Consider the following 26,334-nt stretch of genomic DNA (forward strand, 5'->3'; position numbering starts at 1 on the left):
GCGAGCAGTGCAGGGGGATGGTTTAAATCAAGCTAATATTCAGCGATGTATTTTCCAGTCCAGCCGGAGCAGCACACTGTACGCGATAGCATCTCCCCACACAAAAAACATAATATATCACAGAATGTCAAATCATTATTAACACCCCCCCACTCATTTTCCTATTAGTGCTAATGAAAAACGTCTCAAAAGTGCTGTGCTTTTACTTCTCACCTCATGCCTCCTATTTGTGAAGTTTATTTTCAAATATGCTTATGTCATATGTCTAGGATTATTGGACATTATTAGACCTTACTTTTAGGTGACTTAATGGTAGAATACAGGTCTTGATAGGTCTATGGCCAAGACTAACCGGTTACCCCCCCACATTGACTCTGTACCGGTACCTCCTGTATTATTATTTTACTGCTGCTCTTTAAATTGTAGTCATTTTTTTGTATTTAAAAAAAAAACGTATCTATTTTTTTTACTTAACACTTATTTTTCTTAAATCTGCCTTGTTGGTTAAGGGCTTGTAAGTAAGCATTTCACTGTAAGGTCTACTACACATGTTGTATTCGGTGCATGTGACAAATACATTTTGATTTGATTTGATAACCGAGCTGATCACAGGCCCCTAAAAGACCTTGAAACTCAGACTGAATAGATCTCAAACCATCTGTTTGTCAGTGGTATGATAGATTGATAACAAGTCAGCTCTGTGAGTGTGCACACTTACTGAACTTCTGCCAATGCATGGGGGGCAAGGTTAAGCTAGATGCCGTACCAGGGCACCTAAWCCCCCATTGATGTATCCATTCCACTGGGGGCTCTGATACAGAAGACTCACATTGTTTCAAGGATATTTCATATGAGGTATGCTATGCCATGTATAACTTGTGAAGAGGTGACAGGTCATCATGACTGCCTCATTTGATGATGACGATCGTTATTTACATTATAGTCAGTTAGCAGACGCTCTTAACCAGAACAAATTACAGAAGTGAGTGCATACGTTCTCATACTTTTTTTTGTACTGGTACCCAGTGGGAATCGAACCCCTAACATGAAGTAGGCTAATATACAAAGTTAAACGGAAAACTGGCTGGCTGCTGTTAACAAGTCTCCAAGCCTGTGAGTGGGAGCTGTGCTCTGTCTAAGCTGTTCTCTGTGTAGCTCCGACCCTGGCAAAGGCTTATAATGAGAGCCGGCCCTGGTTACCCTCAGTCTGGGGAGTGTTTTCTGATGTTGAAGAGTTTGTGTCTCGTCTGGGAGTACTCTCAGGCTGGCTGATTGTCTTGGTTTCTGTGGAGTGATGGATTACTCTTCCCCCCCAGGGCAGCCTACCAGCCAATCACACAACAATCACTTCAATCATAAAACCTAGTGGTCAAACAAGGAAATGCTTCCAATTGTTTTTTTCCACCATTCATTTCCCAATAGGGGATTTTAGAAACACTTCAAATAAGGGCTGTGTTTTGTGTAGGCTTACCCTGGCGTGACGTTTTGATAACCGTGTGAATCTCTCTAGGACAAGGTGACTTTTATCAATATCTTTGCCTGTATTTCACCCCCCAAAAACAAATGCTAATTAGCTGCTAATGTGGCCATCATAAAGAAATAGAAATGCCATGATGGACGAGACTGCTAAATCGAGGCAAAGGTAAGAATCTCTGGATTAAATATCTAATGTTAGGTAAATTTAGTAACGAATGAATTGGCAATATTTCTTTAAATTGACAATTCTGTGAACTGTCTTGTGCAAGTTTTGAATTGCAAGTTTTAAATACCTGTTGGCAAAAGTGTCAGAGAGGATGTGCAGGAGTTTGCAGGGATTTGTAGTCTTGCATGATGTCTACTTTGAAGCTTATTAGCATTTTCGAATCTGAGGGTAAATAGAGCCGAATTATATTGATAAAAGTCACCTTGTCCGAGAGAGATTTACACGGTTATCAAAACGTCGCGCCACTGTACGTCGCGCCACTGTAAAATAAACACAGCCCTTAACTTAAGTGTTTCTAAAATTCCCAATGGGAAACATTTATGGTGGAATAACGATTGGAACCATTTCCTTGTTTGACCGCTAGGTTTTATGGGTATTATGACACCTCCACTGTGGGGCTATACGTATGTGCAGCCAAACACCAGAGAGAGAGAAAGGCATAGAGGCAAATACACAGAGAGAGAAACACACATGTCCGCCTGCATACACACACACACACACACACACACACACACACACACACACACACACACACACTAGCAGAAGTGATTTCAGCAGGATTTTCAAAAAGGCACTGCAACATGTTCAATATCACAGTCATTTAAATCACATCATTTGTGTATTGTTAGACACATTATGCGATGTGGTCCTAGATAATTGTGGTTGTGCAAGTGCTTTCAAATGGAAGGAGACACTGACACGTGGTCCCCTTGACAGTGCATGCATCCAGCAATGCCTTGGGGCTCAGTATAATGTTGAAAATACATATTGTGGAGAGCCAGGTTATACCTTAGAATAGGGACCATATACCAGCTAACACCATATATCAGACCAGCCTCAATAGCCTGGTATTACACTGAGTGTACAAAGCATTCTTTCCGTGACATAGACTAACCAGGTGAATCCATGTGAAGGCTATGATCCCTTCCTGATGTCACTTGTTGAATCCACTTCAATCAGTGTAAATGAAAGGGGAGGAGAAAGGTTAAAGAAGGATTTTTAAGCCTTGGGACAATTGAGTATGTGTGCCATTGAGGCAAGACGGAAGATTGGTAGTATGTACCAGGCACACCGGTTTGTGTCAAGAACTGCAATGCTGCTGGGGTTTTCACTCTTATCAGTTTCCCGTGCATATCAGGAATGGTACACCATCCAAAGGACATCCAGCCAWCTTGACACAACTGTGGGAATCATTGGATTCGACATGGGCCAGCCACCCTGTGGAATGCTTTCGACACCTTGTAGAGTCCATGCTCCGGCGAATTGAGGCTTTTCTGAGGGCAAACGGGGGAGGGGGGAGTGCAACTCAATATTAGGAAGGTGTTCTTAATGTTTTGTACACTCAGTGTATATTAATTGGCTACACATTATATGAATGTCTAATAATTCATTTATGAAACATTAACATGACTTTAGAACTATAATTACTAGAAAAGGTAATATTACTATCGATGCAGAATGCTGTGTTAGCCATGCTGGTTAAGTGTGCCTTGAATTCTAAATAAATCACAGTTTCACCAGCAAAGCAGCCCCACAACATCACACCTCCTACTCCATGCTTCACGGTGGGAACCACACATGCCGAGATCATCTGTTCACCCACATCGCGTCTCACAAAGACACGGGGGTTGGAACCAAAAATCTAAAATTTGGACTCATCAGACCAAAGGACATATTTCCATCAGTCTAATGTCCATTGCTAAAGTTTCTTGGCCCAAGCAAGTCTCTTCTTATTATTGGTGTACTTCAGCAGTGGTTTCTTTGCAGCAATTCAACCGTTTGGCTACCAAGTGGTGCAGCGGTCTAAGGCACTGCATCTCACAGTGCAAGAGGAGTCACTGCAGTTCCGGGTTTGAATCCAGGTTGAATCACATCCAGCTGTGATTGGGAGTCCCAAAGGGCAGCGTACTGTTGGCCGGGGTAGGCCGTCATTGTAAATAAGAATTTGTTCTTAACTGATTTGCCTAGTTAAATAAAGGTTAAATCATTTTTTTAAATGAAGGCCTGATTCACGCAGTCTCCTCTGAACAGTTGATGTTGAGATGTGTCTGTTACATGAACTCTGTGAAGTATTTATTTGGGCTGCAATCTGAGTTGCAGTTAACTCTAATGAACTTATCCTCTGCAGCACAGGTAACTTTGTGGCAGTCCTCATGAGAGGCGGTTTTTGCGGCTGCACTTATAGAAACTTTCAACGTTTTTGAAATGTTCCGTATTGACTGACCGTCATGTCTTAAAGTAATGATGGACTGTCGTTTCTCTTTGCTTATTTGAGCTGTACTTTTACCAAATAGGGCTATCTTCTGTACAACCCCCCCCCCCCCACCTTGTCACAACACAACTGATTTGCTCAAACACATTGAGAAGGAAAGAAATTCCACAAATTAACTCTTAACAAGGTATTCCTGTTAATTGAAACACATTCCAGGTGACTACCTCATGAAGCTGGTTGAGTGAATGCCAATAGTGTGCAAAGCTGTCATCAAGGCAAAGGGTGGCTACTTTGAAGAATCTCAAATATAAAATATATTTGAGATTCTTCAATATTTGTTTAACACTTTTTTGGTTACTACATGATTCCATATGTGTTATTTCATAGTTTTGATGTTTTGTCTATTATTCTGCAATGTAGAAAATAGTACAAATAAAGAAAAAATGTGAAATGAGTAGGTGTGTCCAAACTTTTGACTGGTACTGCATGGTCAATGTGAATTCATATTGTGAGAAGAAAATGCATCAGCGATCTCATGGCATGTGGAACCACAACATTATCAGAGGTTTTACTTTCTGGAGAGTTAGTATGCAGGTCGACATCTATTTTCATGACTCTTGCCCTGGCGGCAGCTCTGCAGGGTAGTTCCTTGCTGGCACAGCCACAAAGTCATAAATCAAAAGTCAATCGGAGCCACGCTGCAAACCCTAATCCCTAACCTTAAATGAAGACCAACATGCTAATTTTTGCTTTCATGAAATTTATGACAGCGGAAAGTTCTGTCTCCAGGGCAAGATTCATGACAATAAACGTCAACCTACAGTTAGCATGGCATCAGGTTAGATTCATAGACAGGCATGTGCCTTTGGAGATTGTGACATTTTTACAAATCTGCTTTGAAATACTGTACTTTTATATTGTTGTGATTTTCATCCATCCATCCATCCATCCATCCATTCATTCATTCACTGACTCACTAATTAATGGTTTATTTATTCGTTCATTATTGTGTGGGGAATGCATATTGATTCTCCTTTCTTATGTTGAAATGTTCTTATGTTGAAATTTCTACAACTACACACTAGGCAGTGTGTTTTGCGAGGCAATTACAGTCTTCTGAGTCTTGCTCAAGAAGGCAAGAAGCTCCTCCTGTGATATGAACAAACAACCTACAACCAATTACCAAAACCACTACTCCATGTTACACAAAATCATACCTGCTATTAAAAAGATTACACAACTACACACAGATGGAAAATACTGCATTACTTCAATAGAAGAGGATTAAATGAGGCTTTGTAGACCATACACACTCAGTACTACAACCAATTGAATTTACTGCAGTGGGCTAAATCATGGTCGCAGAATGTTTCTTGGTAGTCWTAAACAKATCTACTTTGAAACAAAAGTATACACCTCATACATATGGTTATGGGCTGATATGCCATATCAGATATAGAGTTGAAATGTATTACATTTTGAGTTTGCATCCCAATATTACACTTTATATACATCACAGAAGACTGAAATATCATTTATAATTATACAATTATGTTAAAAAATTATAACATTCCACCTATGAGGCCACTAGAGGGWGATTTGGTCATTTGACTGCAGGAAAAGGCTGCCAGACAGAATGAAAATGAACAGCTATTCAACATGCAAATTATGAAATGATGTTCATTAAACCATTTTAGCACTTTTTCATGTTCATTTATAAATCCGTACATAGTGAAATAATATTTTAGAGTGCAATTACCCAGAGCTGACTCAGAGCAGTCCTCTCAGGAATGGAGTTAAATCTTAACATCCCTCTTGTATCTCAGCAATGCAGAGATGGAACATGGCAATCCCACAAGACAATGTCAATCAATCAAATTCTATTTAGCTAACCGACCCTTACAATACAGGTATAGCTGAGTGCTTGGAACAATGTAGGCCTAGTTCTTAACTAAGCGTTTTCTTGCTCGTGCAAGGCCAACTGATATAACTCCTCAACCAAGAACTTTCCAGAATTTATTTGAAATACGAATAGATTTWAAAAAATAAAAAAATAAAAAAAGTTGAAATTATAGTTTTCTCTCTGGGACATTTTCGGCAGCTTTAATATCAGTGGGCGAATTGAGTGGTGTTATTTCCCTGATTTTGTATTAGTGCAAGAGGTGATGTTCATATTAATGGCACTTCTTAGTGAGCTGTCCATCTTGACCCACATGAAACTGTCACTCGGAGAGCAGATGGTACACACACTCTCTGCCTAAGAGAGGTGGAGTGGCCATGGCAACAGACTCATGATGGCTAACATGGTGTAGGGGAATCACTGGCTCTAAGTTGTTGAGTACCACCTCAGTATATTTGATTGAATCACTCTATTCAGTGCACAACAGAACTGATATCATGTAAAAAAAATCCTGGGGTGTCCATACAGACCAGTAAATCAGACATCTGCTTTCAATACAGTTCCCCTTTCTAGTAATTGAGCTGTAAAATAGACCCGATTCCATACCATTATCAGGAAGAGACTTTACACTCTTAGAAGTAGAGGTGCCTGGAAGAAACTTTTGGGTTCCAACACCGGCAGAACCATTCCAGTTCAAAAAGGTTCCTTGTGGAACCCCTCTGAAAATGGTCTTCAATGAACCCCTGTGTAAAGGTTCAAAACGGAACCTTTTTGTGATGGGAGGGGTTCGATTTGGAACCTTTTTAATAATATATTGTAGAGGTGCCAGTCTATCAGATTGGAGGTGTGGCTTTCAGATAGTTATTTTTGGCCACCCGTTAGTGTAAATGTAATTCCTGTTCATCATGTTAAGTTTGTACACTGCAAATTTAACATTTCCTTGACTATTTATGCATATAATATTAACAATATTAACACTGCTGGTGACATATAGTAACAAAGTGTTAACTATTCCAATTTTGGGATTTGCATAGGCTCTTGAGGAACTCATATACCTCTGTTAGCTTCATTGAAGCAACACAACTGTCAGTGTTTAACCCTGACGTGACGACAATACAACAGAACAGATAAACAGGAATGACAATTACTCTAAACAGGTGGCCAGAAAAGTATCTATCTTAAAGCCATGCCCCTACTAAGCCACGCCTCCACTCCAGGGTTCCTCCAGGAACCCGTTGCTACATTGAACCATTGAAGGTTCCTCCAAGAACCCCTCAACTAACCGAAGGTGCAAATATCAACCATTGACGAGCAATGGCTCCTTGAGGAGCTATATGGGTTCTTTGAGGATCTCCAGGGTTCCTTAAGTTACTACTAATTCTAAGAGTGTAGTGTGGTTAGGTCTACCACATACAACATACCACTGTACAGATTTTAATGAATTACATAGATAACAGAATTGTCCACTTATACACTTTCACATCAGATCAAAACAAACTGTATTTAAAGTGCATTTAAAATCACAACACACTTTAGAGTTAAACAATAAACAATCAAGCATTTGCAATAATTCCCACAACAATGGCTCAGAATGAAAGCAAAACACTGGAGTTGGATTGTTGGATTGTGSCGCTATTAGATTTTGAGAAAGAACTTCTTCCTGTATAGCAGGTAAGCGATGAGGACCCAGAGAGAGGTGGCCCACAGGCTCTGGAACAGCTTCTCCCAGTGGCTGTCCACAAAGCGCATCTCCCAGCTGAAGGGGAAGTAGGACCCCAGGAGAGAGTGGCCCACGTACACAAAGATGGAATTCATCCCTGCAGACCACCACAGAGACAGGAAGTCAAGGTATCCAAAAACAAAGTCATGGTTATCAAAAGTGCTTGCATGAATCAGGGAGCCTTTCAGCAAATTATTCCCATTAGGAAAGTTGCCATTCATTTCCAGCGTGAAAAACGGGTTGAAATGACGTGATCATAAACTGCTTGAAATTACATCATTATGGTGACATCATTTCCACCGGGTTTGACCAGTTTTGCCTGCCGGATTGAAACACATTGCCTTGTTCCTTAATGTCTTAACAATGTACCCCTGTGCCATCTTCCCTGTGCACTTACCTGGGTAAATGAAGGGTTGGCCGCCCCACCAGCCTTTAATGTCCATGATGAAATACATGACACCCAGCAGGAGGAAAGAGAAACAGCCCATGCAGGTGATATACGACAGAGACCTACAGTATTTGAACGCACAACACATATACACGTTATTGTACAAGCTACCCAGTTGTAAAAGTTGCACCTGTATCTATCTACTGTATGTTGCACAAGTAGATAGTCATTCTAATTCTTGGCTTCTCTTGAAATAAAACGCACTCTGTTATGCATATGCACTGTTCAGTATTTTATACCTGTATGAGCAGTGCACTAGGTGTACACTTTTCCACGGGGAAGCTTGCCACTTGTGATTAAGAGTTTGGATGACCAGTACAAAGCGTGAACAACAAAGTAACCATTTAAATACATAATAGATTTGGCTGCTGATGCTAAGCTACTGTATAGTACAGTATGGTAGGCTAGTATGATGCATTAGCGTCATAAATGTAAAATGGCCATGTCCCAGATCATTGCAGCAGCAGGCATCTTTTATCTCACCTGAAGGAGGGCCAAAAAAGACTCTAAGGCTGGGAGTTAATTTCTTTCAGACATTCTGGCAGGGACTCATACTCAACAGCTCAAAAACCTGAGCATGATGGACTGCCTATAAAACCAGGGCAGGTATAATGGCTAAGGATGAGCATGGCTATAGAGGAAAAAGCTAATGTGGGAGAATCATGGGAGATTCTGCTTACATACCATAGATGAAACGGTACTCTGTCTGACATGACATCAAACTAATTCATATTCATATTACATGCAGGGTGAGCGTGGAAGAAGTACGTCAGCTATAACATATACGGCTGTGATCATACTATATTTCATGCAAAATCGTTACCGTGATTGAAATGTTCATCAAAATATTTGTGCATCCGATGGGAAAGRCTAGACATTGAATTCACCTACTTTTTATACTCTGTGGGAATACAGCGAGCGCTGTGTYAGTTGTATGTGCATTTCATGGTAATATTGTCCCCTGAACTCCATATTGTCCCTCTACACTTTTAGAAAGGGAGGGGCTATCTAGAACCATAAAGGGTTCATCAGCTATTCTTGTAGGAAAAACGTTTGTGTTTCCAGGTAGAACCTTTTACAGAGAGCTGGCTAGGGGACAGTTTTCCTGCCATGATGGTGGGTAGGGAGGGAGTAAAAAACAGCCTGTTTTCCTCCTGGCTGTGAAGAAGAGTGATCTTGTCGGAGGATGTATCGCCCGGCTTGCCTCACACTCTCTGACAGCCGGGGTGATTATTTACAGCCGTATCTGTCGTTAGAGGTAAGTAAATGCGTGTTTTAGCAGGCCATGATTTGTGCCTGCTGGAAACTCATCCTTTCTTTTGTGAGGAAAAGTGACTGGATTTAGAGGGTCAGGATTCACTTACCAAAGGTTTTTATTGACAGGTATAAATCCTTCGTCTCGCGTGCACTTAGAAAGGATGGCTGCGGAGATTCCCTGAGGGTGGAAATGAAACAGATTTCAAATCGATGCAGGCGATAAAGCAAGCAGTATTGGGCCTGCTAAAACGTGGGCCGACAGAGTCAAGCGAGTCAGTCAGATTAACTGGTTATCTGAGCCTCAGATCAACAAGGTTGCTCACGAAAGAACTGCAAACCAACCGCTTCAAATCCACCTCTACCACAGTTGGATCTCTCCCAGCTCGTAGTGGGTTTCAGGGTAAAGCACMTGTAGCCTAGAAGAATAATGCTTCTGTCTACCAATTCTTATAAACAAATATGCATATCAAATATCAATAAACACCTTTATTGCATCATATATATATTTACCTATATGAATAATTAAGCTTTATTTCCATTTTTTGTTGTTGTGCTTGTGCATTCCTTTAAGAAACCCTGTAGATCCGAACCTAAACATGCTTGTTAGGTGGATATCCATCATTTGTATAGATGACAGAATCGATGGTGTGGAAATAGCCTGGCTGTGGCTAGATTGAGTCTCCAGGCTATGCAGGCGGGCAGAATGCGGGCTGGTATGTGGGGCAATCGCTCAATTTCAATCTCTCACTCCCCAGCCCTGATCGTTGAGCTTGAATTAGCTCTGGCTGCTGTTTTATTGGGATGAGGAAGCACGGCCGCCCCGGAATATCAAGGCTCCCTCAGTCAGACAGAGAACTCATGCCACAACAACACTATTGAAACATCTCATCTGTCTGTCTGTAGCTGAATCTCTGTATCAGAAAGAATAGGCGAAATTCTCGCTCAAAAAAAGAAAAGCACGGGAGTTTATTTCACTTTAAGGTTCAAACGTAACGTTTCGCCCGCCAACTGTGTTATCTGTGTATAATACTGTCCCTGGTCTGCCTGAAGTGGATTCTGTGTAGAAAACTGCCTCTGGTCTGTGAGTATCTGTTGTTGGCTGGCTGTATCAATTAGCTCCTTACCAGGAAGGGCTAACTACCAATGTCAMGAGCATATTTCTGATACAAGAGGCTGCTAAAGTATAGCTTTACCTCTCCTAGAAGGTCACATCTTATCAGACAAGTGAATAATAAGAGCTGGTCAATCAGTCTTGACTCTTTTCACCATCCATGTGGGGAAAGACACGTAACACTGTTCCATGTGACTGTAAGTAAAATGGGCTAGAATTCCAATAAAAAGTGAATCATCAACCCAAAACCAAAATGCAAWGACTTTTTATTTAATTTGTCATTTTTAATTGAATATCCAAAACATAAAATATACTTGCAGTGAAACTGCTCAACAACTACACCATACCAGTCACCCAACAGACTTCCATTCAGAGTGACACACAGAAGCATCCAGGGTCAATGCCCTGCTGAAGGGCATGTTGACAGATCTACCACCAGGCCAAAAAAACATGAACCCGAACCCTCCAAGATACCCCCCACAGTTCCCCAATAGCTGTCCCTCAACCATTCAAGACCCCTCCCAAGAAGAAAAAAAATACTGTTAATTCTATTCCCCACCCCCAAGAACCCCCCAATGCACCAACAACCAAGAGAATGAACTAAAGAGAAAAAAGACAGAAGAAAACAGAAAACAACAATGCAAAAACCATCATTCTATCTCCCGCACAGGAAGTCCACTCCAACTTGTCTCCAATTCCACATCCCAACCCTCAGCTTCCCTCAGCCCATCCCACCTATCTCTGCTGGCCACCCTCTTCGGATTTCTATGCAACAAATATCTTTCAACTATGCTGTGATGTTTAACGTACAATTTCAATCTATCTAATCGAATAGAATCCACAGATTGCAAGTTGAAGATAAATACTTTTACTAAGAGTATTAGTATATTAGTAATTGACTGACCTGGTCTCTCCAGATCTCCTAACAGTACTATTTCTTGGGTCAATTTTAGATCAATGCTATGCATTTTCAGCCATTCCTGAACCTGAGACCAGAAACAGGRTACCTGAGGGCAATACCAAAATAAATGGTCTGTTGATTCTGTATCCTCACAGCAAAATCTGCAGAGCTTCGATGATTTTATGCCCCAAATATTCAACATTTTGTTGGTGGCAAGAATACTATATAATAATTTTAGCTGAAAAACACGAAGTCTTGAATCTTGCGTTGTTTTATATATCAACTCAGGGTGTACCATGGAATCGGGACATAAAAAATCTCTTCCCAACTATTTTGCAATCTGTATGGCACAGTTGTCAACCTCCTGGTCCTCAAATGAAACTGGTATACTTTCCTATTTATGCTATTTTTATTCCTCTGCCAGTATTGATCCTTTATATTGGGCAGACAGACCAGTTCCCTACCTCCTCAGCGGGCCGCCTGCCTCCTCCATTTTTGGGGTAATGCTGTAATCAATTGGTTGTACTCTTGGATTGAGCAGACCTTCCCATACAATTCTGATAACTCTACCATTCCAATTTACAATATCATTTAAGAACAAATACCCTTTTCAAACATATTTCCCATAAATACAGGTATTTTATTAACCAGTACATTTGAGTTCAGCCATAATATTTGTTGTAATATTTGTTCCATCTTTTCAGGGGGTTAAATTTAAATTGTAGCCAGCTCTGCAATGCTTGTTTGAAAAAGAGAGATACTTTTCAATTAATCGAAAATGAGACATGGCAATCTGCACAAAGGCAAAAAGGTCATTTTTAAACAATGGATGAGCTTTTCTTAGTAATCTACTTGAGAACCATTTAGGGTTCAAGTAAAACTTTTGAATAAGTGAAGCTTTTAGAGAGAGGTTTAGTGCTTTTATATTTAATKATCTCAACCCACCCAATTCATATTCATTATATAGATATGCACGCTTTATTTTGTCTGGTTTAGCGTCCCAGATAAAGCGAAATAAGTMTRCTATTGAAATTCATTGTGGAGAGCTTATTTATATATTTTGTGATATGAATACCAAGTATGTCTACTTCACCATCAGCRCATTTTATAGGTAAACTGCAGGGTAATGTAAAAGTAGTATTTTTTAAAGATCCAATACGTAATATTGTACACTCATAATTAGGTTTTAGTCCACAGAGTACAGAAAAGTTATCTAGATCTTCAATGAGACGTTGCAGTGATCTAGCTTGCGGACTTACTATAAAACTTGAGTCATCGGCATACATGGACACCTTGGATTTCGAATCCTATAATGTTGTTATTGGATCTGATTTTAATAGCTAGCATTTCGATGGCCATAATGAATAGATATGGTGACAGCAGAGACCCTTGTTTAACTCCTCTTGACAATTCAAAACTCTCTGAGAGGTAGCCGTTATTTACTATTTTACACCTGGGGTTGCTATACATGATTRTTTACCCATTTTATAAGAGAATTACCGAAATTGAAAAAATCCAGGCATTTATAAATAAAATCCAGTATTACTTCATCAAATGCCTTTTCAAAATCTGCTATAAATACCATTCCTGGCTTCTTAGAGGTTTCATGATGTTCTATTATTTCTAGTAGTTGTCTTATATTATCTCCAATGTATTGTCCATGTAAAAAAACCTGTCTGATCAGGATGAACAATACCTGGTAAAACCTTTTTAATTCTGAGTGCTATGCATTTCGGTTGTATTTTTGCATCACAACTGTCACGTTCCTGACCTTATTTCCTTTGTTTTGTCTTTGTTTAGTATGGTCAGGGCGTGAGTTGGGGTGGGCATTCTATGTTATGTGTTTCTATGTTGGGTTCATGTTCAATTAGCCTGATATGGTTCTCAATCAGGGGCAGGTGTTTTACGTTTCCTCTGATTGAGAACCATATTAAGGTAGGCTGTTCTCACTGTTTGTTTGTGGGTGATTGTTCCTGTGTCAGTGTTTGTGCCACACGGGACTGTTTTRGTTCGTTTCGTTATTTCATTCGTGGTTTCCTTCCTGTTCGTGCGTTCTTTCCTGTTRGTGCGTTCTTGTTATATGTTCTCAAGTTCAGGTCTGTTAACGTCGTTTATTGTTTTGTAGTTTATCAAGTGTTTTTTCGTGTTCGTCTTTCTTTAATAAATCATTATGTATTCAACCCACGCTGCGTTTTGGTCCGATCCATGCTCCTCTTCAGACGAGGCGGAGGACGAGCGTTACAACAACATTGAAGTGTAAGGGGCCTCCAGTTTTTTAGATAGACCGGGTCTTTATATTTGCCATCTGGGTCTTGTTTTAATAATAGAGAAATCAGACCTTCCTGCTGAGTACCTGCCAGACTACCATTTCTATAGGAGTAGTTAAAACAATCTAACAATGGAGCTTTTATTATTTCAAAAAAGGCTTGATATACCTCTACCGGTATGCCATCAAGCCCTGGGGTTTTTCCAGACTGAAAAGATTTAATAGCCTCAAAGTTCTTCCACTTTAATTTGGCATTCGCACTGATCTTTCTGTACGTTTGTTAATTTTCCATTTTTTAAATATTATTTGGAAAGAATTCCTTACCGCAATGACTTAGTTTGTAGCATGTTAGCATCTCAGAGATACTCAGAGAAAAAGGCAGAAAAGACACCTCTACAGAACAAGCATTACACCCTCAGCTTCTTTGACATGAGAAAACAGATCGATGCGGTGCTTCCAACTGCCATTGGCAGTGTCTTATTTGAATCCCTATTTCTGCAGACAGCTTTTGAAGACAACATATTGTATATCTGCCTATTCTATAGGACACCTCCAACATAACAATAACATACAGTACAGAGTATTGTAATACTGTCATGGCTGCTAGTGCTAACTGGTAAATTGTACGACAGAAATATCAAAATAGAGCAAACATTGGCTGGTAATGTTTTTACATGAAGGTGGCTTACTTTATCACCCTGCGCCTCTGGGAAGTACAAAATGGATCTAATTTATTTTGGCTCCCCCAAGCTACTCGCCCTATAATAACAGTCAATAAGATTCAACCCAAGAAACATAATGGACAGATTTGTCATAGGAGTTGAAAATAACATTTAAATTCCTCTGATGTTGAACTGCTTCACAGAACACACAAATACATTCCCCTTTTTATAGGGTGGTGCATCTGAATCCCATTACACAATCTGCTTTAAAAAGGTATGATTGTACCTGAAATTGGGGTCTGTTTTGTTCTCGATAATAATCAAAATAATTGCTTCATGTTAACATAATCTATGATATCAAATATAATTATCTGCATCAAAGGATAATTCATTTATGATATAACGGAAAATCAAACCTACGCAAATTTGAATATTTATAATAAGACTTAATACAACTCTAAAACAAGGCAAAAAGCCTCCTCCATTTTACAGTGTTTATAGCGGCCTCAAGATATTCCCATCCTGAGTCTGTTTGGTTCCTTGTTTTTCCTTGCCTTATTGAGACTTCAAAGGGTTTCTGATCCAGCCAAAACCTCTCCATCACCACCCCTGGTCACCGGGTCCTGGAACTCAAGATCCCTTCCCTTCCACCATAACATGGAACCTCTAACTACAGCCAATGCCATGTGACTCTGCCAGCTCTGCATCATGCAATGTCCCCCATTCTTGACATAATCAACATAGTCCATATGATTAGGCTAAACGTAAAATCCCTACATGGGATTTGTCTATCTCGTTTTGAGTGGAGGGTCAAACAGATGAAAAGAGTGGTCTACATTTCACATAACACTTACCGTTTCCCCATGGGATAAAGTCCCCCCCAAATGAAATAGTGGCCAGCTTGTATCCCTTTCTGTTTTGAGACCACCCACACACAGCACTATCCCACCAAAACAGTAACATCACCCGTCAAAGTATGTAAGAATCACAATTATTTCATAATGACTAATCTTTACGTCAATACCGCCAGTGTACTTCACTTCTGGTCCTGGAGGACCAAAGTGCATAGGCGTTTGTTCCAGCTCAGCACTCAAACAATGGATTCAGCTTTGGTTTTTGATGATTGGTAGATTTTTCTAATCAGATGTTCGCTAACAATATTATGCTTAGACTGGGACAAAAGTCTACACACTACAGTTGTTGAGTACCAGTAGTGAGGAATACTGCTTTATACTGTAGCATAAAACCAGGATCTGCTCATGTCAATGTAATCTTAGGGTAGGGTACAACCATACACTTCAGCAGAGCATAGTAAACGGAGAGGAGAACAAGAGCTCCTTGCCATGATGCCGGAGCTTAATGTAAACTAATATGCAGGATTCGTAAATTCTGAATTCACACACGAGAGACACACCAAGCAATGAGAGACGGAGACTATCCCCCGGGACAGAAGACGCTTATGTCTGCCCGGAAACAGACAGCCATACAGACCGACTGCTAATGAGCTGTTACGACTAACTAGTGACTAAAAAGTTAAAACGCCAATTGACTTACATTACTTTATAACGCCACATCGTCATGTGGCTTCCCTTATAAACTAAGATATAACCACCAATAGACTGTAGGGGAGAGGCATTTGTTTCAGTCTTGCTTGGTCTTTGGTATTTTTATTTGAAAGGAAATGATTACATATATCATGGGCTGTGGTGTTGACTTATCCCAAAGTAATGCAGAAAGAGACTAAAAATGGCAGTAATATTATCGAAACAGATGTGGGAGGCTTTACAGTACATACCAGGAGGATGGCCCACACTAGGAATCGGGAGAGGACGCTGACATCATTTTTCCTGTAAAAAAGTAGAATTTTTCCCGCCTGTGGGAATAAAGGACACTGATAAACAGGCTAGGTATACAGGTAATTTAATCCTTACCGATACTTTGAAGGAGAAAATCCTTCAAACAGGTTAGATGTAGTCGGTTAACTAAATTGGCCCATAAAGTGGATGTGGTTGTTGTGTGCCTCTGGTATGGTGGTCATGTTTGTTATATCCCTTTGGTGCCAGATGTGGCGTGTAAGTCACTGGCGCTCTCTGATTAATTTGGTGATGATGAATATGTCTCAGCTGAGGACATTAGCATGGGCAAACACAGACGAGGGGAGTGGACACCTGGCGTGTCGTCTGAGACTCGCTGACTGAAGGGCTCGGCGCTAACCGCCCACGGGGAATTGAGCTATGCGGCTGCTTTCGCATGGCAACTTCCCACTGCGAAAACGGTTTAACACGACGTTGTCGCCATCAAAGTGCAAGAGTTGTTTCAAAGGCTCCCACCCTAAAGACCCCCAAACTCCGTCCTCACCTTCGGACGACATTCTGTGTCAGTAACGGAGAGCAGCTGTGCAGACATGAGGCGGGAAAATGTCCCTGAGACAACCTCCATTTTAGTAGACTACTGATTCAACCTTAGTGTTATGATGCAGGGACAAATCATAAAAAAATGAAAAAATGTATGAAATGAATAAATGTATGAAATATCCATACATGACCTTTGTTATTCAGGTTTTGAAATATCGTGAAAACACATGCATAAGAGGGCCTTAAACCTTTGGCCTTTTTTCAAAGTTACGACTGAGGTACATATCTGGTAAAAACGGTACAAAAATATTGGGTCAAAAACTTGAGGTCTGCTTACTTGCATCCCCATGAATCCCATGACAATGGAGTTGATAGTACCCAGAACCCCCTCTGGGTCAAAGGGCTGGGTAGTACGATACATTGCCTGAAAAACACAACATGAGAAGAACTAACAAGCCATTTCCTATGGAGCAGGTTAATGTAAAGGCAATTTCACTAATGTGAAAACATTTTTTTGTGTATGTTTTGTAACAATGTGCTTGCCATTAGATTCCCTGCTTTTAGTTGATCTTTTTATCATTTGCTGACCTAAAAAGTGTTCAAATCTTAAATATTATATAAAAAAATAGAAGAGAGAAAACTGTAATGCTCCTTACCTTGCATGTTGGCCAATGGTAGATGTTTTCTCCCAATAACCACTTGTCAATGTACCCAGCTGCTCCCCCAGTACAGTTGGGATAAAGGCCATTATCCCCAATCCCACCAGCCCCTAAATAACCTCTTTTGGATACAAAATCCTAGATTAGTCTTCTATTGCCACATCTACAGTACCAGTCAAAAGTTTAGACACACCTACTCATTCAAGGGTTTTTATTTATTTTTTACTATTTTCTACATTGTAGAATAATAGTGAAGACATCAAAACTATGAAATAACACATGGAATCATGTAGTAACCAAAACAGTGTTAAACAAACCAAAATATATTTTATATTTGAGATTCTTCAAAGTAGCTACCCTTTGCCTTGATGACAGTTTTGTACACCCTTGGCATTCTCTCAACCAGCTTCATGAGGTAGTCACCTGGAATGCATTTCAATTAACACGTTTTTATTTGTATTTAACCTTTATTTAACTAGGCAAGTCAGTTAAGAACACATTCTTATTTACAATGACTGCCTACAAAAAGACAAAAGGAGTTACCAGAGTTACCTCTGCTGCAAAGGATGAGTTCATTAGAGTTAACTGCACCTCAGATTGCAGCCCAAATAAATGCTTCAGAGTTCAAGTAACAGACACATCTCAACATCACCTGTTCAGAGGAGACTGTGTGAATCAGGTCTTCATTGTTAAATTACTGCAAAGAAACCACTACTAAAGGACACCAATAAGAAGATGACACTTGCTTGGGCCAAGAAACAGGAGCTATGGACATTAGACCGGTGGAAATTTGTCCTTTGGTCTGATGAGTCGAAATTTGAGATTTTTGGTTCCAACCGCCGTGTCTTTGTGAGACGCAGAGTAGGTGAACGGATGATCTCCGCATGTGTGTTTCCCACCGTGAAGTATGGAGGAGGAGGCGTGATGGTGTGAGGGTGCTTTGCTGTTGACACTGTCTGTGATTTATTTAGAATTCAAGGCACACTTAACCAGCATGGCTACCACAGCATTCTGCACCGATACGCCATCCCATCTGGTTTGCACTATGATTTGTTTTTCACCAGGACAATGACCCAAAACACACCTCCAGGCTATGTATGGGCTATTTGACCAAGGAGAGTGATGGAGTGCTGCATCAGATGACCTGACCTCCACAATCACCTGACCTCAACCCAATTGAGATGGTTTTTGGATGAGTTGGACCACAGAGTGAAGGAAAAACAGCTAACAAGTGCTCAGCATATGTGGGAACCACTTCAAGACTGATGGAAAAGCATTCCAAGTGAAGCTGGTTGAGAGAATGCCAAGAGTGTGCAAAGCTGTCATAAAGGAAAAAGGTCGCTACGTTGAAGAATTTGTTTAACACTTTTTGTGTTACTACATGATTCCATGTGTTATTTCATAGTTTGGATGTCTTCACTATTATTCTACAATGCAGAAAATAGTAAAAAAAATTATAATAATAACCTTAGTGTGTCCAAACATTTGACTGGTACTGTACATCTAATCACAACACACATATTGTACAGTGTGTATGTGGATGAGAAAGACAAGGACAATAGTAAAAATGGTTTTCATACACTCTGACAATCAACATTTAGTCAAACATACTCAGCTGCCTTGGGAGGCACAACAATGCCAGGCAGGGTCAAGCAGAGAGGCGCACAGAAAAACTGAAAAGGAGGAATAGGAGTGGAGCACAGAGAGCACAGAGACAGGGAGGAAGGAGAGAGAGGAAGATGGATCCTCTGCCCTGGTCTTAGTGTACATGACAGACTGAGATTGGCTAATTATCCCCTCTGAAGCAACAACCACAGACCCTTAAATCACAATGGCTTATAACACCAGCTAGCTAGCACAACACATGCTGCACAGTGCACACTAACACCTGCCCAGTTACAGCCACAGACACAACCACAGCCACAGCATCACCCCAGTTTACTGGTCCAAATATCACATCACCATAGCATGTATAAATATCGAAAATAATTGTATTCATTGTCATCAGTCCTTGGCTTTAAAATTATTTATACGGTGTCCATATTAGGACAGTCCCCCATCCAAATCCCATGGATGTGTGACTTTGTCATAATCTGGACACCACAATGTAGGTACTGTATATTGTAGAGAAGATAATTGTTTATTGGATTTGGTACATCACATAGTGATAATCTATCAAGGTCTTTATAATGATAATCACATGATAAACTGAAAAACCTTTTGAGTGTGTGTATTCAGGCATTTGACTTACGTGGGGCAGTTAGGCACAGGCAATAGAAAGGTGAGACACAGCCATAATGCCTCCAGGAGAAGAATGAAGATCCACTCTGGCCAATACAAGACCACATCCTGGACAGGGTCCCACCAGCGATTCTACAGTTAGATCAAGCACAATTCATGTAATTGCCACATGAAACTTGGCGTAGTCGGCAGGATGTCATTTTAGGGAATAGCACCCTAGCTTGCCAAGTGTTACATAATGCAAAAACCTGCGCGTAGCAACCACCTACACTTTCTATGGTCTTATAAGGTTGCATTCCAGAGTGTAATTACTGATGAAAACAAACTTGACAAAGTCAGAGTCTCACCCTGCTCAGTGGGATCTCTCTCAAGCCACAGAACGTCTGCATCATAGACAGTATGAAGTAGGTGAATCCCAGACGCTGGAGGACTCCAGGGATTCTCAGCCAAGACCAAGATACTGTAACACAGAGAGAATGACTCTTCACACAGACCTGTGATCATAGACCAGAACACTGACCAGAACACTGTAATATAGCCAGTGTAACACAACACAGAGAAATGGCTATATTCTGGGCTGTGACTTTTGGTCATATACCTCATAAGCCTGCAACAACAACTGCAACAAATACATGTATAGTACAAAAGCTCCAACTGTCTGGATTTATACTTTTATACTGGAGTTATAGGCTATACACTGAGCATTGACGTAATAACAAAATGAAATACAGACATTCTTGAAACGATGCATAACTATTTCTGATGACTTAAGCTGTTTGCACAGGAAAGGAATAGCATCAACCATTGACAGCTTGGCGACCACAATCATTCTGTTCCATGAGGGAGGATATGGGTGGAAATGGGTGTCTTCGGATGTCGAGGTGCGTGTCCGGGAGGTGGAAGGCTCATCAAAGATTCTCTGTTATCTCCAGGCCCAGGCAAATTGGGGAGGACATGAATGGCCTTCAGTTCAGAGATTGATGGCAATCTCCACATTAGTTAATAGAAAATCTCTTTGCGGCACAAAGATCATTCCAAAAATATATAATCCCAATCATTGATCTGGACAAATCAAATAAGAAGCGGAAATGTCTTTTTCCACAGGAAAGGAGGAAGCGCTTTGGGTGACTAATAACATGTTTGTTAAATCCGTAGGTTACACCCCTATGAGATTGGTCCCTTGTCTCTGCTATCTCTCACAACACTCATCATTATCAAGTTCAATATGCAAGCATGAAACATCCACAAAAGTGACTTTGAAGTTAGTCATGATGGCTATTGCATGGTCTTTATGAGTCATGCATCAGTATTAACCCTTTACACTTGTGGGAATTGGCCCATATGGATAGGGGTAAATTGAAATGTTTCTTACAGAAGAAATATGACATGCTTATGCATAACCATGGTAGAAATTGAGATGGGAAAATTATGATATTATAATATGGGGAAAAAGGAATTGGGACTCCCAATCACGGCCGGTTGTGATACAGCCTGGAATCGAACCAGGGTCAGGAGTGACGCCTCTAGCACTGAGATGCAGTGCCTTAGACCGCTGCGCCACTCAGGAGCCCTCATATGGCTTTAATCAATATATTCTGAGTATAAGCTTGTTTTAAGATAAAAATTCTAAAAGAAGTCAGAGAGTTTTTCCGGTTGGAAGTGGCGAAATATTGCAAAATGGAAATAAATGGGTTCCTGAATAAAAGAAAGCATAGTGATGAAGAATCAAATGGAAGGACATTTTATGGAGTGGGACTTGAATCAAAGTTGAATACTGGAAATGTATCCAAACCCCGCAGTAGGTTAAGCTATTAGTGTACATGCATTCACCTCATAACAGCTAAAGCTGACTTGACCTCCAAAAACTGAAACCAACCTTTATATCGGCAGCGAAGCTAACCGTCCCATTTTAACAAGCGACTGGTCATTTTGAATGGGTAAAAAACACATCATAGGTCAACACCTCTTCATGTGACCACAAGAGCAGTATGCATATTGAACAGATCGAAGCACCACAATTTCCTTATTAGATAAAACCCAGGGTTAGACATGACAAGGGCCTCACGGGGAGGGCGGAGAGAGACAGATGCAAAACAACACTGTCTACCGTGGTTGATGGTAAAACTCATGATCTTGTTATGAGAGGTTTTACACTACATGGCATCTACAGTCTACAGCTGGTACCATGTAACACTATCTGTTGAAAATGTCCATTACAGCAACACTGGTTGTTTTGGCTCAAATCCTTTTTTTTGTTAAATATCCCCTGATGCTGTGTTCCCCACTGCGAGGAATAACAATATATTTTTTAACCCGGTTACAGAGACATCCACCCAGGAAAGTCCATTAGCGCCAGGGTTGGCTAATGTGTGAAGGGCGCCCGTTCTGACCCTCGTGGACAGTAATAACTCCACATTGTCCCGACAGCTTTCCTCATTTAACCCTGTCACGTCTCTGGCAGCCAGCCGCTGCCCGCTACCCTATGCTGTCAGACTTCATAATCACAATCCAACAGGGGCTTTACATAAGAAAAACATTGCAATTGTTCCAGCATTTAGCATGGCGACCAAGAACAAGATCTAGGGAACATTGAACTACACAGTTTGTAATGAAGAAACACTATATACTGTATATACAAATGTATGTGGACACCCCTTCAAATTAGTGGATTCTGCTATTTCAAGCACACTGCCATCCAATCTCCATAGAACAACATTGGCGGTAGAATAGCCTTACTGAAGAGCTCAATGACTTTCAARGTGGCACCGTCATAGGATGCCACCTTTCCAACATGTCAGTTCATCAAATGTTTGCCCTGCCAGAGCCACACAAGTACACAGAACGGGACCGCTGAGTGCTGAAGCGCATAAAAAGAATGTGTCCTCACCTGAACTCACTACAGAGTTCAAAACTGCCTCTGGAAACACAATAACTGTTTGTCAGGTGCTTCATGAAAMGGGTTTCAATGGCCGAGCAGCRGCACACAAGCCTAAGATCACCATACGCAATGCCAAGCATCGGCTGGAGTGGTATAAWGCTTCCRGCCATTGGAAGGGAAAGGGAAAGGGGGATACCTAGTCAGTTGTACAACMGAATGCRTTRYACTGAAATGTGTCTTCCGCATTTAACCAAACATTTCTGAATAAGASKGATGCGGGGAGGCTGCCCTAATCGACATCCACGTGGACTCTGAAGCAGTGGAAACGCATTCTCTGGAGTGATGAATCCACAGGATGTTGGTGGCACCTTAATTAGGGAGGATGGGCTCATGGAGTGGAATACATCAAACACACATGGTTTCCATGGTTTCCATGTGTTTGATGCCATTCCATTTGCTCCATTCCAGCCATTATTATGAGCCGTCCTCCCCMCAGCAGCCRCCACTTGATGAATCACGCTTCACCATCTGGCAGCCCGACGGATGAATCTGGCTTTGGCGGATGTCAGGAGAACGCTATCTGCCCCAATGCTTAGTGCCAAKTGTAAAGTTTGGTGGAGGATGAATAATGGTCTGGGGCTATTTTTCATGGTTCAGGCTAGATCCATTAGTTCCAGTGAAGGGAAATCTTAACGCTACAGCATACAATGGCATTCAAGACTATTCTGTGCTTCAAATTTTGTGGCAACAGTTTGGGGACGACCCTTTCCTGTTTCAGCATGACAATGCTACACAAATGGTTTGTCGAGATCGGTGTGGAAGAACTGGACTGGCCTGCACGGAGCCCTGACCTCAACCCCATTGAACACCTTTGGGATGAATTGGAACGCCGCCGCCGCCGAGCCAGGCTTAATCACCCAACATCAGTGCCCCGACCTCACTAATACTCTTGTGGCTGAATGGAAGCAAGTCCCCGCAGCAATGTTCCAACATCTAGTGGAAAGCCTTCCCAGAAGAGTGGAGGCTGTTATTGCAGCAAAGGGGGGGGGACCAACTCCATATTAATGCTCATGATTTTGGAATGAGATYTTCGACGAGCAGGTGTCCACACCCTTTTGGTCATGTAGTGTATCTAATGGTATCTAAATAATAGTTTTCCAAACTCATCATGGTAAGGTCATATGGAAACGGGAAGATACTGGTGGGGAAAGTTTGTAATGACTTGCTACGGATTCAGCTCCTGAACTGCTTCACTGGCAAGAGTTTAGTTTTATAACTTGAATTACTTATTGCATGTTTCATTACTCCCATATGTTTCTGGTGCATGCATGGTTATGATTTAGGGTTCACGACGTTCCTTGGTAAATCAAACAACATTTTTTGTTTAAAAAAAAGTGTGTATACCTACATAATCCATCCTTTGGAGAGTAGTTCATGAAACAAAAGCCGATAAGGATGAGGACCACAGTTCTCCATGTTAGCTTGCGTATTAGCTGCCGACGGCTAACTCCCTTTTTCTGCATGGAGGTGAAGGCCAATACTACAGACGTCCCAATGATGAACACAAACCTGCATGACACACACAGTGAAACATTACAGTACTCAGAGACAACTCAATTAAAGGGACATTGCACTCGATGATCAAAGTTTGACAGATTTTTTCCTACCTCAAAAGCACTCTGATATCAAGATAAATCTATGTCCCACGCCTTCGACTGTGTTTGTCCAGCTGTGCTTCAACCGCAAAGGAATGTATAAGATAACCACAAGATAAGCATCGTCTAGAAATTACACGACGCTTATCTTGTCCATTCATTTTGGATTGTGGCTTATAGCTGAATCTACAAAACAGATGACCAATTTTGAGTTTTTTTTTTTTTTTTTTTTAATTGGGCAAACTTTGATTTTGGAGTGTAATATCACTTTAATTAGTTACAATACCGAAGGATGAAGGATAATCTTGCTGGTCAAAGGGGCTAATACCATTTCCGGATAACAAATATAAGTCTACAATTCACTGTATTCTTTGTCATGTCTATCCTAATTACTGCCCTGATATGTACACTGATTGCTCAGCTAGATAGGCTATACTGTTACAGTGATACACACCACCCATATAAAGTTCCTGACTATGACGCCCTGCATCTAATCGCGTCATCACTGCACAATACCCTTCTGTGTTCAATAAACATTTGGGACTAAACAATTTGGCGCATAATATTCAATCATGTTCAGTGTTAAACAAGTGTCTGTATGTCTGAGCAAAGGAGTCCTAACCACACACTGTCAATGAGTTATCAAATTGGTTGAAACAAAAAGGTCATGAAACGCGTGTTATTGTAGTGTTAGTTACTGTGCAGTGCTAATCAGAGATCATGTGACCGGTGTGAACTACTTGACCGTGTTCACAACGTAGGGGCATAATTAGCTCGTAGCGTGTGTCAGAGCTTCCTCTGCTCATGCCTGTAACAATTCCACAGTGATCCTAACAGTTGTTGCAGTGAAACCCACCAAGGCATCACAAGATCAGCCACAGTCAGACCTGGAACAAAGAGACATGCTTATAGGTCACAAGGATCAATACAGATGGATAGACCAAGCAGACAGACATAGACAGACCGTATTCATACTGTCAGAAGTGCATGATTAAATATAGTCATTCAGTTCGAGAAACTGTGAGGGYAAAAAACCATGCAGTATACCTACTAGGCTACTAAAGATCTATAGTTCTCGGTCTTCTATCCAGATAATCAAGACTCGAAATACAAACCGGGCTCCACTCCAAAACAGCCTGGCCGTTTGATTAGTACTCATTTATTCAATGCGCCTGAAGTCGTTTTTTTGTTGTTGTTGCTTTTATAGTTGGACTTATAGACTGAGTGGTTTATAAACGTCCAAACCTCCATGACGGTCGGAGCCACGTAGTTATATCAAAATCCATCGCCTTTCCATTGGAATCTATACGATTCAGCCGGTGTGATGAAGGGGCTATTATGAAGCTTGAATTGAGTTTGCCTTTAAATACTGTTGGAGATGCATTTGGTAATAGTCTCCATTAAGATTTAACATGCAACCCTCCCTCCTCATCTTCCCCTAGGTTGTTAGTGTTATTGATCCATTGGGAGGGTCTTTGATGGCCTAGATAAGAAATTACACCATTGCCCTCCTTGTTGGTTTGAGCCTGAATTTACAGTAGAATTGATCATGGAGAGAGTTTGGTGTGTCTGGTGTGGTGATGTATGTTAGAATTGTATACTAACCATTCCAAGGTGCATGTTCAAATATCCAGTACCCTCCACCTCCATAGTTCACAAAAACCATGATTGTCAGGGAAAGTCTATAAATATTGAAAAGAATATAGATTTCAGTTGAACATATAACCAGCTGGTAGGCTAGCATTGTTATTATTGGACATTGACACGTGAACTGAATGAAATGAAATTATAAAGAAAATGTTGGTACAGTACATAACTACTCTGTTTTACATAATTTACTTTTAATAAAGACATGACTTCTGAATCAAAGATCAAAAGGCCAAGGGTGGGTATATTCTCAGTGGTGTAAAGTACTTATGTAAAAKTACTTTTGGGGTATCTGTACTTTACTTTACTATTTATATTTTTGACAACTTTTACTTCACAAATTCCTATAGAAAAGAATGTACTTTTCACTTCATACATTTTCCCTGACACCCAAAAGTACTCTTTACATTTTGAATGCTTAGCAGGACAGCAAAATRGTCCAATTCACACACTTATCAAGAGAACATCCCTGGTCATCTCTTCTGCCTCTGATCTGGCAGACTCACTAAACACATGCTTTATTTGTAGATTATGTCTGAGCGTTGAAATGTGCCCTTCGCTATCCGTGAATAAAAAAACAAGAAAATTGTGCCGTCTGGTTTGCTTAATATAAGGAATTTGATTTGATTTATACTTTACCTTTAACTGGGTGACTATCCCTTTTACTTGAGTCATTTTCTATTAAGATATCTTTATGACAATTGGGAACTTTTTCCACCAC

At 40.7% G+C, this 26,334-nt stretch overlaps 1 protein-coding gene across 1 annotated transcript in view; it reads right to left on the bottom strand.

Annotated features, from left to right (window-relative positions):
- Positions 1 to 5,222: 5,222 nt before the first annotated feature.
- The window catches only part of si:dkey-192p21.6 (heparan-alpha-glucosaminide N-acetyltransferase), a 39,473-nt gene continuing 18,361 nt past the window's right edge, over positions 5,223 to 26,334 (bottom strand). Inside the window, exons 8-18 of the mRNA XM_023970566.1 lie at positions 25,572 to 25,648; positions 24,823 to 24,853; positions 23,720 to 23,880; positions 19,781 to 19,893; positions 19,444 to 19,565; positions 17,190 to 17,313; positions 16,871 to 16,957; positions 15,975 to 16,052; positions 9,347 to 9,417; positions 7,932 to 8,044; positions 5,223 to 7,631 (exon numbers count right to left, since the gene is read on the bottom strand). Of these exons, the coding sequence (XP_023826334.1) occupies positions 7,450 to 7,631; positions 7,932 to 8,044; positions 9,347 to 9,417; positions 15,975 to 16,052; positions 16,871 to 16,957; positions 17,190 to 17,313; positions 19,444 to 19,565; positions 19,781 to 19,893; positions 23,720 to 23,880; positions 24,823 to 24,853; positions 25,572 to 25,648 (1,159 nt within the window). The 3' untranslated portion in view covers positions 5,223 to 7,449. The remainder of the gene's footprint in view (positions 7,632 to 7,931; positions 8,045 to 9,346; positions 9,418 to 15,974; positions 16,053 to 16,870; positions 16,958 to 17,189; positions 17,314 to 19,443; positions 19,566 to 19,780; positions 19,894 to 23,719; positions 23,881 to 24,822; positions 24,854 to 25,571; positions 25,649 to 26,334) is intronic.

The sequence above is a fragment of the Salvelinus sp. IW2-2015 genome, linkage group LG25 (genome assembly GCF_002910315.2).
Source record: "Salvelinus sp. IW2-2015 linkage group LG25, ASM291031v2, whole genome shotgun sequence".
NCBI lineage: Eukaryota > Metazoa > Chordata > Actinopteri > Salmoniformes > Salmonidae > Salvelinus > Salvelinus sp. IW2-2015.